The following is a 14262-nucleotide window of genomic DNA, read 5'->3' as shown; positions in this document are numbered from 1 at the left end:
AGATAATGGCCTAAATTTTGACCAAGAAACGAAATCTGATGCCTCCATTTACTGCTGTTACGAATCTTTATCTGCCATTTCAGCAAAAAAAAAAATCCATGGTCAACCTGATAAATGTACAGAACAGATTATTATCCTCTCTATTTGTTTTCAATCATCAACTTAAATAATATACATATAATGCAGGTATTATTTCCATTGACCAGATAAGATAATTATAATAAAAATATTAATGGCTTCAAATAAAATGATATATTAATATCTAATTTGGATGATATAATTGTTATTCATAAGAAGAATTAAATTATGTTATGAGATATTGGGTTGGATACAACTGTATATGGATGTGAAAGCATCGTAGAGAGAATTTTTTAAGACAGAGAAGGCAGAAGCATTAAGTCTTTAAAGCTGCATTTTATAGGTGACCCAGGTGTAGTGGTGCATAAATGATGGACTAACAGTTTCACAACCATTGACCTATGACTAAGTGAATGCCACTGACTGGTGGGTCTGCATTTCTAAATTTTTCTTGTTGCAGCAAAGGGATTTATGCTCACTTCCACTTTTCACTGCACATTGGACTACAACTATAGTGACTAATTTGTAGTACATTAATTATTGTACATCTCATTATGAAACTTCAACTTCAATCTGGTTTCTGCAACTGGGCATGAATAAAGTTGAAGATTTTTGACAACGGGGGAAATAAAATTTAGCACTTTGCTTATGATTCAAAAGAATCAAAATTGTGACAATTTAAACTAGGAGTATATACTACATTATTTTTGGACCAATAAGAGTAATGCAATTTGTTTTATTAAATGAGATATTTTATGAAATTTTACTCTTGATTATATAAGAATTATTTCAAAATAAGTAGATTTTGGAATTATTATGTGCTTATATGGTTTCCCTCAACACGAGCGCAAAGGAGAAAAGTTTTGTAGGTGGGAGTTGAGATTGAGCAAGTTGAGAAATTATATAATAGCAAGCAAGAAAGAGGATGAAAAGTGAGGGAAAAGTTGGTATTCTCAGAAAATCTTCAACTGGTGGGACAACTACATCACATTGAATTAATATGTAAGTTTATTTTCTGATTAAAATTCATAATCATATGATCATTAAGACTTTAAATATATATAACAATTAGTACATATCATATTAAAATTTTGATTATTCTTATTATAGTTCATTGTTTGTGTTCTCGAATCAGTAATAACTATCAACTATTTGGAGTCTTGAATTACCTTATACTATTTTAGATTCTAATTTAACAGTAGTTACATTTGTGTAAACATACAAAACCCTAAACACTTTTATACCCAAAACCCCAGCTGGTTATTCTCTGAGAGTTGAATTTGATGATTAATTTTCATTAAAACAAGTTTTAAGTTTGTCAAAAAGACAAATTAGATACTTGAAAGTTGATAACTTTATGTTAATGGGTGTCAATCAATGATGAAAAATTCATAAACAAATTACTGAAAGAAAGATATTTTTCTTTCACCGATTTTGGTTATTCTTGTTTTCAGTAATATTCTTATCGTTGTTCTTTGTTGTGCACAAGCATAGATTCTCTGTTAGTTACAATTAAGATATGGATGAATGTGCTCTGCATGCCTCTGCTACTCTGCTTTGATTCTCTGCTAATAAAAAGATATCTTGCTTTTTGCCATTGTCTTTTAGCCTCTTACTTTTCAAGGATGCCCTTTCACCAATTTTGATTTTCTAGGTGGTTTTTTGCACATTGTGTAGCTAGCTGGTGTACACTCTATCACTCTTGCCTACTCATGCATATTCATCTCTTTTATTCCATTTTTTTCACTATAAAAGACCCTTCTCTTGATCCTTCTTTAATCATCCCCATTACATTTCTACTCTCTTCTTACTCTTCGCCTTTGCTCCCTCTTTTCCCACTTTTTCCCAAGGACAGAATATGAGCTATTCACATCATACTATGAGTTCTGGTTTGTTTCTTCTCTTTCTTCCAAACAATAATTTCTATTTATTTATTTCATGCATAGCTTGCATGGAGTGTGGATTGCTAATAGTTGGAAGAACTGATTTTATTTTGTGTGATCTATTAATTGTTTCCAATATTTTCTTCTGAATTTCACGGCTTAGTTATTGGGGTTTCTTACTTTCTTTTGTGTGCTAGATGAGTGCACTTTTTTCAAAGGTGATTGTTGTGTTCTATTCTTTGTATTTAAATTGTCTCTAAGAAGTGGTTTGTTGCTGCAAATTTTAGGTAGTAGAGCTGCAAGGACATTTGAGTTTGGAAGGACTTATGTGGTGAGGCCCAAAGGGAAACACCAGGCTACTATAGTTTGGTTACATGGCCTTGGGGATAATGGTTGCAGGTATTGTCTTCATATTTTCAAATTGTTGCATTCCTATTTCAACAATGTTGTAATTTCATCATTCGCTGATTGTTGTGATTTAGCATTTAAAATCTTATTTAGGTGTAGGAACTCTTTCTGTTCAAATCTGAATTTCTGTTCTTTTACATGTATAAGGAGGAACTTTGTATCTGGGTAGATTTACACCCAGTTGTTCACAGTGTTGCTTAAATGTGTATAGAGCAATTAAGCCAGTGGTCACTGTTTCTGGGTGCTTCATTTGTTCATATTGTGATTAGGCTGGAAGCAGACTCATGACCTTTATTGTCTATATTTGATGCTTACTTTGTTGTTACTTCCGTATTAGCATCCAAAACCTATATTTTAAGGCTTGACTTTTTGGTTCCAAAAAGAAGTAAAAGAAAGGCAGTCTGATAAAGTGAGCATCTTGGCAAGTTCCAAATCGAAGGCCCATATGATGTTACAGTTTTTCTTTGTTGAGATTCTTTTCATTCTTTTCTCAATTCGAATAAGTTTGATAGGAGACAGCAGCAGCGCCGCGAAATGATATAGATTCCATTATTCTTCCTTCCATTTTCTTGTTCAGATTGATGCCAAGCTTAGCTCAAGAAGCCATAAATAGAGAAAGTGCGTATGCGTATTCATGAATGGGGGACCACAATTTCTCTTTGTTCTTCTGCCAAATGAGCAGCCATTCATGACCTTTTAACAAGAGATATTCATACTATTACACTTAAAATACATGTTTTTTTCTGAAATTTTCTGTAAACTGGAAACTGTGCCATGGTGAACTCAAATTCTTCAATAATGGGTTTATATTTTTCATTGGTAAGCAGTGAGCAGATGGTCATGTTTACATATTTCTCATTTTTTTCCTAGAGTAGTTACTTTAGCCAATTATTGCGGTCCCTATACTCTAGATGAATATACATGTTTACCGTCTCCTAGACTTTGCAGTTGTGATTGTCAACTTGTAAAGGGTGTCACAGAAGCTCCATCCACAATTGGATTATCATGCTTTAGCATGTTAAAATAATTTTTTCCTGCTTTTTATCTATTTTTCTCTATTCCTATGGAGGTGGGGAAGTTGATAATTTTTTTTTGTTGATGATAATGTAAGAATTACAAAGTTTAAGATAGGTTTCTCATTCAGTGTTCCACTTGGTTGCAGCTGGTCCCAGCTGTTGGAAGGCCTTCCTCTGCCAAATGTAAGAATGTATATAACTTTTGTTGTTCATATACTTGTATTTTCTCAGTTATGTGTGTTGTATCTTACTACTTTTATCCTGTAATGGTTAAGGTTCATGGATTTAATAATTTGCCGATGATGCCAGATTAAATGGATTTGCCCAACTGCTCCTACTCGTCCTGTGGCTGTACTTGGGGGATTTGCTTGCACTGCATGTAATAATGATTGGCTTTCTGGACTCTCTCTTGTTAATTAAATAAGAAATATGTGTTATACATCCTTAAGTATCTTAGAATATCCATGCTTTGATATTGATTGAATTATGTAAATTGCTTGGTTGATTTATGTCAGGGTTTGATGTTGGAGAGCTTTCAGAAAACAGTCCAGATGATTGGGAGGGGTTAGATGCTTCGGCAGCGCATATTGCAAACCTGTTGTCAACAGAGCCAGCTGATGGTACTTTACATGGCTGAGTTTTTCAAATTAACTTCCTTACATGATTACTTTCATTTCTCTTAATGACTGGTTGATTATAAGCTTATGTAAATTCCTATGTGTTTTTTTAACTAAAGCAACAAAATATCATATCAAAGATGAGCTTTACTACTGTGTGACCTGAACCAAAATTTCTAAACATTATGTGCCAATATTAGTTTCCTGTTTAACTTCTTTATATCCAGTGAACTATTTTAAGTAATATCCATATTTATTTAAATTACAAACTGTTAGGATTGAGACATTTGTCCTTAATCCAATAGTCAATTTCTATTATAAATATATGTTTTGAGTTTTAAAAGAGGAAGAGAAGAAAATGCATTAGGGTTTGGTTTGAGGGCAATATTTAGGAAGGTCTCCGGTGCCTCGAACGACCGAAAAATGGGAGGCTCCGAACTCCTCGAATTGTTCGGTTTATCATTATAATGTTTTGGTTAATGAAATAGTTTAGTTTATTATGTTTTTTGTGCTTTAATTTTGTGTTTTGGTTGAAAATATTTGGATTCCTAACAAATGGTATCAGAGCATTCGATCAAGCGGAGAAGATAGATGATGGTCGGAAAAGGAAAGAGTCACTGGAAAATGTTTACGGAGGAGGTTGACTTGAAAAAGAATGAGAGAAATGAGTCGGTGGCTACATGCTGGAAAAGTGTCAAAAAAAAAAAAAGAGAGAAGAAGAAGAAAACGAAAACAGAGGAAGGAGGATGAAAATGGAATGTCGGCAAGAGTCTGAAAAAAAAAAAACATAGGCAGAAAGGAGAAAACGCAGAGAAAGCAGAAGGAAGAAGAAAGAAGGATGAAGGAGAAGAAAGAAGAAAAGAAAAAGACAAGGAGAAGAAAGAGAAAGAAGAGAGAGAGAGAAAAAAAAAAAAGGGTTGGAGGGCAGTGGCGGTTGGCTTGTTGGGAAAATGAGAAGAGCTGTGGTTGGGAAAATAGAAGGGAAGGCAATAGGTAGGCTTCTTGGGAAGAGAAAAAGAGAAGATCTGGGCGTTGGAAAGAAAAAAAAGGATGAAGAAGCAACAGGAGAGAGAGAGGGTAAGGAGAAAATAATAATAATAATACTAAATTTAAAAAAACAAAAAAAAAAATATCAAAAAAGATTTTAAAAAAATCATTATATAAATATCCATCTTGTGTTTTGAAGGAGAGGGAAATGTTAAAATTGAAACATTTGTCCTTAATCCAACGGTCTATTTCTATAATAAATATATGTTTTGAGTTTTAAAAGAAGGAGAGAAGAAAATGTATTAGGGTTTGGTTTGAGGCAGCCATCTTTGATTGATTTAGGGAGGTCTCCGGCGCCTCGAACGGCAGAAAAATGGGAGACTCCGAACTCTTCGAATTGTTCGGTTTATAATTGTAATGTTTTGGTTAATGAAATAGTTTAATTTATTATGTTTTTTGTGTTTTAATTTTGTGTTTTGGTTGAAAAGATTTGGGTTCCTAACACAAACTGATGTCAGATCATTTTATACTTTTGCTTTCTTTTTTACAGTTAAAGTTGGCATTGGAGGCTTCAGTATGGGTGCTGCAATGGCCCTTTACTCTGCAACTTGTTGTGCTCTAGGAAGGTTTGGAAATGGAATTCCATACAATGTCAATTTAAGGGCAGTTGTGGGACTCAGTGGCTGGCTTCCAGGTTCAAGGTATGACTATGACAGCATTCAGATATATTCTTCTCAAATCAACATTCTGTATAAGATGAAAGCTACTGGCAAAACATATAATAACTGTTCATAGATTACCTCTGTCAAATTTAGATATAAACATGCTATAATGATTATGAGGCACCTGATTTAATTTTCAGAGCAGAATTTGATATGATTCTTCACTTGGAATTGGTCTAATCATCATGTGGTAGATAACATTATTGCGTTACACGAGAATCCATCGAACTACAGCAGATTAAAAAATAATATCTATATCTCTTAAATCTTAACACGTTTAGAAAATTTTATAATAATTGTTAGCTAAACTTTATAATGACACAGAATCTTAAGGAACAAAATAGAAGGATCGCTTGAGGCTGCAAGACGAGCCGCATGCATGCCTGTTATGCTCGGTCATGGAACTTGTATGCATATCTATCTTGTACTGGCAAAAACCACAACTTTAACATCTTTAACATTCCTTTTTTTAATTTTAATGGTGCATTAAGACAAGTTCATTTTGTTGCAGCTGATGATGTAGTCCCCTTTGCATATGGAGAGAAATCAGCCCACTCCCTCAGTACAGCCGGATTTCAACACCTTACATTCAAATCCTTTGAAGGGTAATGCTTTGTATGCCAGAATAAACTCATGTTAAATTTCAGAAACAGAAAAGAACTCACTGAATAGTTGGGTTTTTATTGTGCAGGCTTGGCCATTACACAGTTCCTAAAGAGATGGATGAGGTCTGCCATTGGCTTACTGCAAGATTGGGACTGGAGGGCTCTGGTGCATAGTTTTAGCACAGCATCAGTTTCTTGTTAAATGTGACACAAGGAAACAATAACATGGGAGAAAAATGATAAACAAGTAGATAGTAAATAGAAATGGTATAGCTAGATTAAGCTTGTTAATTTTCCCATTTTCTTGTCTGTCCTAACAATAAAAATTTTGTATGCATTTTTCTTATATTTCACTTGTAGACTGTTGATGATAATGAATCCTTGTCAGTTCTACTTTTGAAGCATTTTTGTGCATTCACTAATGCAATGATAAATCTAGTGAACTTGGCTATTATCTTCTGTTCTTTGGTTTTCCTTTTCATTATGCATTTGCAATTCTTTACGGATTTTAAAAAATGTAATTCTTATGTTTAACTATCATTTTTTTTTCTAATAAAATGATATAACTTTGTTTTTGTTTTTTGATCGTAAGACCGAATTTTTTATTTTCTTATTGAAAGATAAAACTTATATTTTGTTATACAAAAACTGATTTAACCTTTAAAGTCGACAAATATTAATAATTTGAATTTTTTAATTCATAAATAATAATTGAAAAAAAATTCTTAGTCAATTGATTTTTTTCTACAGCTTGTCTGCCGTTCATACTACATATTTAGAATTCTATTAAGCGTATCTTGTTAATTTAAAAAATTTTTAATCAGAATAATTTTTTCTTAAAATCCAAAGTAAATATTTTTACCATTGTTCATAATTTATTGCTAAGTTCAAATAATAAAGAAATTTCAAAATTTCAACTTAAGAATTCTCTATTAATAAAAACAAAAACAATTAATTTTGGTTATTTGTTTATATTTTTATAGATTAGGTATTTATTGTGATTTTTTAATTGGAAATATATTTAAGAAAAAAATGCAATTTGAGTTTTTTTTGAGTTGTAAATATCCAAATTATCACATAAATTATCCATATCATCATATAAAGTATAGTTTAATTTTTTTGATAAGAAATAATAAAAATTAAAACTCTTCGGTGAAAATCAGAGAGTTACAGAAAACACAACTGTTTGATGTTTAGAAATCTATATACAGATGGTAATTACACGAAACCATTCAATGACTTACAGATTGCATAGAGTGCTTCTCAGAATAAAACCCAACTATATAATACTTTATTATAATGTAATCTATAAAACTGTTGTAACTTAGCCCCTTCTCTTGTTCTGCAAATCAATGATCACTGGCTTCACCTTTCGAATCACTGGAGCCAGCATCACCTTTTGACTTTATGTATGGAGTGAGAGGAGGGAAAGATGGCACAGCCTGCAAGATGAATTTGCGCCCACTTCTCAGGCCTGGAGAAGATTGTGGAGGAGATACCCGTTTCTGATTTGGTGAGCCAGCTTTGATTGTCTTGGTGGGTGTAGAAGTTTCCTTCACAGTCTCTGGCATATCATCATCGTCTTTCATTAAGTCATGGAAGGCACTGTTAGAGCTGCAGCCATTGGCAACATTGCTCTTGCATAATTGTGGCATATAATTCATTGAACTGTGCCACTGGTGGTGCCCGGATGATGACTGGAGAGTGCTTCCCTGATGCAGTTGAGCGTGTGGAGCTTCTGGACGGTTGCTTATAGGTGAAGCTGAAGATGCCAACGCCTTTGGATATGGAAGAGGCAGTGGAGTGAGATGACTTATGTCAGGAAGTTCTTCCCATCTTGGCGAAAATTGTTTTAAGGTCCCAACCTTGGTGCTGTCAGCAGAAGGATTCTCCCATCTTTGAACTCTTCGGTATACTAAATCTGCAACAATACATTAAGGAGAAGTGCGTAAGAACCTGTAAGAAGAAAATAACAAAAAAAAAAAACATACTCATTTTAAAAGAAATGATTGATCAGTTTGTTCATAACGCTGTTCATTATATGTACTGAATGATGCAAAATAAGCTGAAATTCAACAACCCTCAACCCATATCCATGGAAATGCCTAGACAACTAAAAACATTCCTAACGCACAGATTCTTATGGATTTTATAAAGCATATATCGCTGTTGATAATTCAGATAATATATAATTGTTCTCTACTGAACTTTTGCTATAAAATTCGGTGGGTAAAAGCTGATATCTGATTTACTTTCATGTACTGTAAAAGTTCAATAAGTAACTCTGATGAAGAAATATTAACTATTAATATTTTACTGAATACACAGGAAGGGGTTAAAAAATAAAAATATAAACATTGTTCTTACCTGTCTTCTTGCCGAATGAATTACTACAATCCTCGCATCGGCATCCATCAGAGCATCCAACGTTAGCCTTGAATATAGATTAAAAAAGAAGAAAAAAACAGATCAAATCAGAATGATAAATGGGAAAATTTGTTTTAATGTCCCATCCAATTTCCTGAACTCAACTCAAGTGAAAAGGATCAGGCTTGCCTTTTGGAAATAGTAGAAAATTTTGACAAACATAATGATAGTAATTTTGGAAACTGGGAGACCCAATTGAACAACATGTTTAGAGATTCAAACCTAGTCGCTCAGCTAAGAGTTGAATTAATTTTGCAGTAATATCTAGCTACCCACCAAGGTATCATATACCTGATAGCATTCACAATATTTTTTAAGACACTTAGACTTCTTGCAGTTGCATCCTTTTTTGTGCCTGGCTGAGGCTGGAGTTGTCCAATTTCCTTCTTCCTGCAAAGATTTCTCAAATCAAAATAGTTAAAGTTTCACATAAATAGAACAAGATGGATACAGAGGGAATACCACAACACTTGCTGGTGAGTCAGTTTCATGCTTAACAATCTTTGGAGCAAATGCAAGTGGATCACGCGATTCAATTTGTTGTCGCAAATCAAGAACTGTGTCTTCATATTCAGGCTTGTTAAAACAGTCTTTACATGCACAGGAATCGACACAAAAGACTCCAGCAGCAAAGCACTCGCAATAACTGCCAATGACCAAACATACCAGTTGAAAGAAATGGCAAATGTACAGGGTGTTGTTATTTCATGATTATTTTCTAAACGTGATCTGAGGCTGGACAATGATAGAAGTCTAAAAGCATATCAACTTCTAAAATCCATCTAAATGTAGACTTTATACGTGCTCCCGCAGACTTACAGTTTCAAGCATTTGGACCTCTTACAGTTGCAACGCTTGCAGTCATCACTCTCACCGGTGTTTGTTGCCTTTTTCCTGGTTGCATCACGGATTCTTACGTTAAACCGGATATAAATAAAAGGTTAAATATCAATATGATGAAAGAATGAATGTGTACTTGCCTTTTTTTCTTGGGGCTCGCTTGGTTTAACTCCTCAACACTCTCAATATTGTGTGAAATGAGTATCCTGCACTCAGATGAAACTCCCTGCTCAGAAGGTGTCATACGCAGAGAATCACACAGTGATTTCACACCTTCAGTACACTGAGAAGCAGCAGAACCGGTTTCCACAATAGTTTGATTATCTTTTTGATAATTGTCGTCCACATGAGCATGAAGTTCCCCAGCTACAGGTGAAAATAAGGATCCATTTGAGTCCTTTGTTAAATGATCCCTCTGCCCATGATCTTTGGAACTCGCATAATCAGGCAATTTTGTGCATGGATTAAGATCTGAGTCCATGGGGCCTGATCTACCAATACTTTTTAAATGCAATCCAACATCAGATGGAATAGGAACCGACATTGCAGGACTTCCACCATGTTGATTGGAACCAACAAATTCAGAGGGGCTTAAAGAAGTCCAAGAAACTATAGTTTGGGAGTAGCTGATTGCCTCCCTATAACTGGACACCTCTGTTGGATCAACATCAGATAATATCAGACTCTCCAAATCTGAATGGCTAGCAGGTAACTTTGAATTATCAGCTTCTTGAATCACATTGTGAGAACCATGGCTCTTATGAGTGGTAGTGTTCTTGCAGGCTTCTGCAGCCTCGAATTGAAGATGTCTACGTATACCACGTTGGTTCAAAGTAGCCTCCTACATTTGAATAGAAAAGTTACCTGATGCAAAGTGGATAAGAAAAACATATTGCAGTCTGGCAGTAGCTGCCTTGTTTGAAAAAATATATTTATGTGAAGAATGATCCTTGTAACCACTACAATAATATAATTCAGCTTCTTCCAACTTGTCATCATATATAATCTTCCTAGGAACGATACAAGACAAGAACTAAAATTATTGTAAACCATGCTCTTGAAAAGCACTTGCTTTTGCTCCACTGCATAGTAAGATCAAAACAGCCAAATAATAGGTGTTTTAAACTTGAAACTAAGCGTGCTTTATAAAGCAATACACATATATTCATTATTATCGCGCTTAAAATAGAATGCACAAAAACTATTTATATCCTCTCAATAATCAGGATCTCTGTCTCATGAAAAACAAAGAAAAAGAAACCTTGTAAATAGCATGATGTAAAATAAACAAGGCTAATATCTGTAAAACCTATCAAGGAAGATATTTAGCTCAATTTCATAAAACCCGAGAGAGAACTGGGCATAAAAATTTTTTATATTGGCTGAGAAAATATTTGCACATGAACACTTAGAAAGATGACTTTGTAATATATTTTCCTATGTGAATAAGAGTCCTTGTGGATAAATGGCAAGTGGGAGTCACCTAGAATGTTTTATTGATGCCGTTTATTCCATAAAAAATGAAACAATGTCATTTAAATTCCAAGCTCTCCAACAAGCATAAGTGTTCGGTAGTCAACATCATCAACAGAGAAGTGGTAATGCTATTTGAAATAGAGAAAGAAATATGGTTCAAAGGTGATAAAGAAAATAGCTTGACAAGACTTCCATTGACCTAGATAGAAAAAATGGCCTCATTTACCCTCTGGCTTTCCTTCTGTTACCAGTACTTCCTCTCATGTTAAATGGTCTATGAATCAAGCAGTTGATTTGAAGTAATAATACCTATTCAAGATGCAACTCAAAACATTTCAATTGAAAAATCAAGATTCTGTTGAGTTTGAACCAAAATTTGAGGGGTTTGGCGTGGGGAATCGTGATGTAACATTCAGTTCTTGAATTACAAGTTAAAAATGGAAGCAGTCTAACTACTATTATCTAGATTTTGTAATAAAGAATTAAGCATTGACTGCTGCAGTTTCCACTTTTTCAAGTTCAAGAAATGATATAAAAAGCACTGAACAGAATACAATATGTGCACAGCCATCATACATGATAAGCAGCATAAAATGTAGCTTACTTTCAATAATTATTGTTTTACACTAAATCATGAAGTCATGAAAAAGTAAATGTATTCAGTCTACTTCAGAATTCACAAAAGAGTACAGTAATCAAGCATTAACGAAGAAGGTGAAGGTTTCAGTCTCTTGACACTATAAAATGAAACATGAATCTTAACACGACAACAGAAAAGTATTATCCACCAATCCAAATAAATTTAGAACAGATTAGAATTGATGCATCACTAGCAGTATATAATGACAGACATATACCTTAAAGAATCCTTTTGGCACTGGTTTTGAACTCTCTGAACAATTTTGATAGGCTTCAACAGTCTGCAAAGATTCAGGCAACAACTGGCAATTGTCATCCTGTTCATTATGTTGAACACCTGCATTCTGCAACTTAACAATCTAAGAAACCATCATTTCAAAATAACTCACTGGATAAGGCCTTTTCTAATCAAAATTCATTATTTCATGGTTCTTTGAGTACAGATACATTAGAAAATAGATAAAGTTTCATATATAATTACCTGGGTCACATACTGTTCAGAATTTTCTGCACCAGAAACAAGGAACGTACTAGACTGAGCCTGACAATCTGCAGTTTCAACCAAATTCAGCGAACTAGGCATATTGACGTCAGATTTTTCAGGCAACATAAGCTCGTAATCCTCTAGCTTTCCATCATTAGCATCATTAACTTTTCCGATGTTTTCTCTGGGGCCAGTAAAGCCACATCGTAATAATTGGCCGATGTTCTTGGTAGGTTGCACATGAAAATCCGCAGAGATCTTAGAGTCTTCGACCTCTACAGGATCTGTCAGATATTCATCAACACACGCTGAAGGACTTGAAGGCTGAACTTCCTTTTGCAAGCAAGGAACAATTTTGTTATCCAGTTGATTTCTGCCATATCCATAAGCATCTGAACCTCCAGCATCTTCATCATTGCTGAAAACATGTAGATAGATTCCTTCAATTTACTGAATGAAGCATTGGAAATTTTAGACTAAAAAGTGAATTACACCGTAAAAGAACAAATGACCCCATGCTCTATCATTAAGTATTTTTTGATAATTAAGAAGCACTAAAAGAATTAGTTGATTAATACCTTTTCAAAAAGCTGGTTTCTCGCTGCAGATCTACATGGGGTGATCTAAAAACTGGTGGTGGAGTTGGAAAACGAGATTCAAAAAACCTCTGTGCATAACGTGGTGCTTTAACTGACTTAATAGGAGAGAGACTGCTAAGATAATTGAAAAAAGGAGATTCCTGGAATTACAGGAGGAAACAATAACGATTAGCCATCAACTCAAAATTCCATAATTCGATTCTGAACTGTCACTAAGACGACAAGCAGTCGACAACACCAACTACGTTTACACAGAGAGGATCTTTAAATGATCAGAGAGAAAAAAAAGCTCTCAACTTCATGTCTTATGTTGTTCCGTTTTCCATTGAAGAAATTCCAGACTTGACAGTTTCAAGTGCTCTGATATTTTATTGACTCACAAAACAGAATGTTCATTCAATTGATTTTTGTTTCTACCCTTTCAGTAACCACTGAGCGCATTAAACTTAATCGTTTTATCCAGTTTTTAATTAACTCCTAAATTAACAAAATCCTAAAGCCTATCCTAAAAACAGATCAAATTAAAATTATACGACATTCGATTGTTTTTAACTATTAAATACATAGTCAACCCTACAAACACCGCTGATATTAACATAAAATTAAAACTTGCTGCTTTTGTTTGGGTGCTAAGAAACATTATAGAGATCGACCATAACATGAATAAACCCAAACAATTTATTAAATAAATAAATAAACTTCAATGCCTAATCACTTAAACCCCAAATCGCTTAATGAAACATTTTCCCTCAAAGACACCATTAAACTATTACAACCACTGAAACGCAAACAAACGGCACCAAAAAGAAAAAATTAAATAAATGACGCCGCAAAAATCAAAAGCAGAAACAGTGAAATGGAGACAAACTTGAACCACCGGGGATGAAGCGGATGTTGATGATGAACCGGCGTTGATTCGGTCACCTTCAGGAGATTCCATGACGATTTGAACTGATTGAAAACCTAATATATTCTCGCCGCATTGTAATTTTTCTCTCCGTGAGAGAAATTTTTCCGGATAAAAGGAAAATGCTTCCTATCGAAATATTTTTTGAACCTGAACAAGGAGCGGGAAATGTGTTTACCATTTGCAGTTGCTGTGGGTTGAGTTTGAGCCTGAGCCAGGCCCATTGAGTTTTATATATGCGATTTATAATCATTTCTCAAAAGGTTTTTTTTTTTTTTATATTAAAACAAAAATTCAAAAACTAAATATCTGAACATATTTTGAAATAATAATAATACAGAGTTATATTAATTTTAAATTTTAAAATTGATTTTTCTGATAATATCTAAAGCTAATTATAAGCATTTCTCACCAACAAAACTGTCAAGATTTTTTATTTAAAAAAATAGATATTAATCGTTCTTGTAAAATTAACTCAATAAAGCCCTACGGCCCAGGGGCTTAAAGAGAGTTTCATTTTTACAGTCGGGTCACCCGGCCCATGACATTGTCCTCTTCATCAATAAACCCTAAA

General features: G+C 34.0%; 2 protein-coding genes across 4 annotated transcripts; one reads left to right on the top strand and one right to left on the bottom strand.

Moving 5' to 3' along the window:
• The first annotated feature begins 1491 nt into the window (after positions 1–1491).
• On the top strand, positions 1492–6770 carry LOC123210821 (acyl-protein thioesterase 2-like). 2 transcript variants are annotated; one of them, XR_006501294.1, is made up of 9 exons: positions 1492–1967; positions 2249–2360; positions 3532–3568; positions 3695–3764; positions 3901–4005; positions 5540–5690; positions 6036–6135; positions 6223–6316; positions 6403–6770. XR_006501294.1 is itself a non-coding variant. In XM_044629308.1 (9 exons), the coding sequence occupies exons 1-9, from the start codon at positions 1937–1939 to the stop codon at positions 6488–6490; spliced, it is 771 nt and encodes a 256-aa protein (XP_044485243.1). In that variant the 5' UTR covers positions 1730–1936; the 3' UTR covers positions 6491–6770. The 2 variants fall into 2 exon arrangements, 1 of the variants encoding a protein (XP_044485243.1); XM_044629308.1 differs by having other exon boundaries at positions 1730–1967; positions 6036–6118.
• Positions 6771–7483: 713 nt separating this feature from the next.
• On the bottom strand, positions 7484–13901 carry LOC123210738 (protein tesmin/TSO1-like CXC 3). 2 transcript variants are annotated; one of them, XM_044629212.1, is made up of 10 exons: positions 13650–13901; positions 12761–12921; positions 12180–12600; positions 11917–12042; positions 9724–10421; positions 9563–9637; positions 9206–9389; positions 9035–9133; positions 8684–8750; positions 7484–8237 (listed from the first exon to the last, which is right to left on the bottom strand). In XM_044629212.1, exons 1-10 carry the CDS (start codon positions 13719–13721, stop codon positions 7666–7668), a joined length of 2475 nt encoding a protein of 824 aa, XP_044485147.1. In that variant the 5' UTR covers positions 13722–13901; the 3' UTR covers positions 7484–7665. The 2 variants fall into 2 exon arrangements, with proteins under 2 accessions (XP_044485147.1, XP_044485146.1); XM_044629211.1 differs by having other exon boundaries at positions 9724–10424; positions 13650–13900.
• Between the last annotated feature and the right edge of the window lie 361 nt (positions 13902–14262).

Source organism: Mangifera indica, chromosome 3, assembly GCF_011075055.1.
Source record: "Mangifera indica cultivar Alphonso chromosome 3, CATAS_Mindica_2.1, whole genome shotgun sequence".
Classification (NCBI taxonomy): Eukaryota; Viridiplantae; Streptophyta; class Magnoliopsida; order Sapindales; family Anacardiaceae; genus Mangifera; species Mangifera indica.
This window is presented reverse-complemented; position numbering and strand designations above follow the sequence as displayed.

What these genes read in the sequence shown, in the direction of transcription:
- LOC123210821 (XM_044629308.1), top strand. Translation starts at nt 1,937, where the DNA reads ATGAGCTATTCACATCATACTATGAGTTCTG. An exon ending in ACATCATACTATGAGTTCTG is followed by an intron (nt 1,968 to 2,248) that starts GTTTGTTTCTTC and finishes TGCAAATTTTAG; the next exon opens with GTAGTAGAGCTGCAAGGACA. An exon ending in AAGGCCTTCCTCTGCCAAAT is followed by an intron (nt 3,569 to 3,694) that starts GTAAGAATGTAT and finishes CGATGATGCCAG; the next exon opens with ATTAAATGGATTTGCCCAAC.
- LOC123210738 (XM_044629211.1), bottom strand. Translation starts at nt 13,721, where the DNA reads ATGGAATCTCCTGAAGGTGACCGAATCAACGCCGGTTCATCATCAACA. An exon ending in GCGAGCCCCAAGAAAAAAAG is followed by an intron (nt 9,638 to 9,723) that starts GCAAGTACACAT and finishes TGATGCAACCAG; the next exon opens with GAAAAAGGCAACAAACACCG. An exon ending in TTCATTCGGCAAGAAGACAG is followed by an intron (nt 8,238 to 8,683) that starts GTAAGAACAATG and finishes GTATTGTTGCAG; the next exon opens with ATTTAGTATACCGAAGAGTT.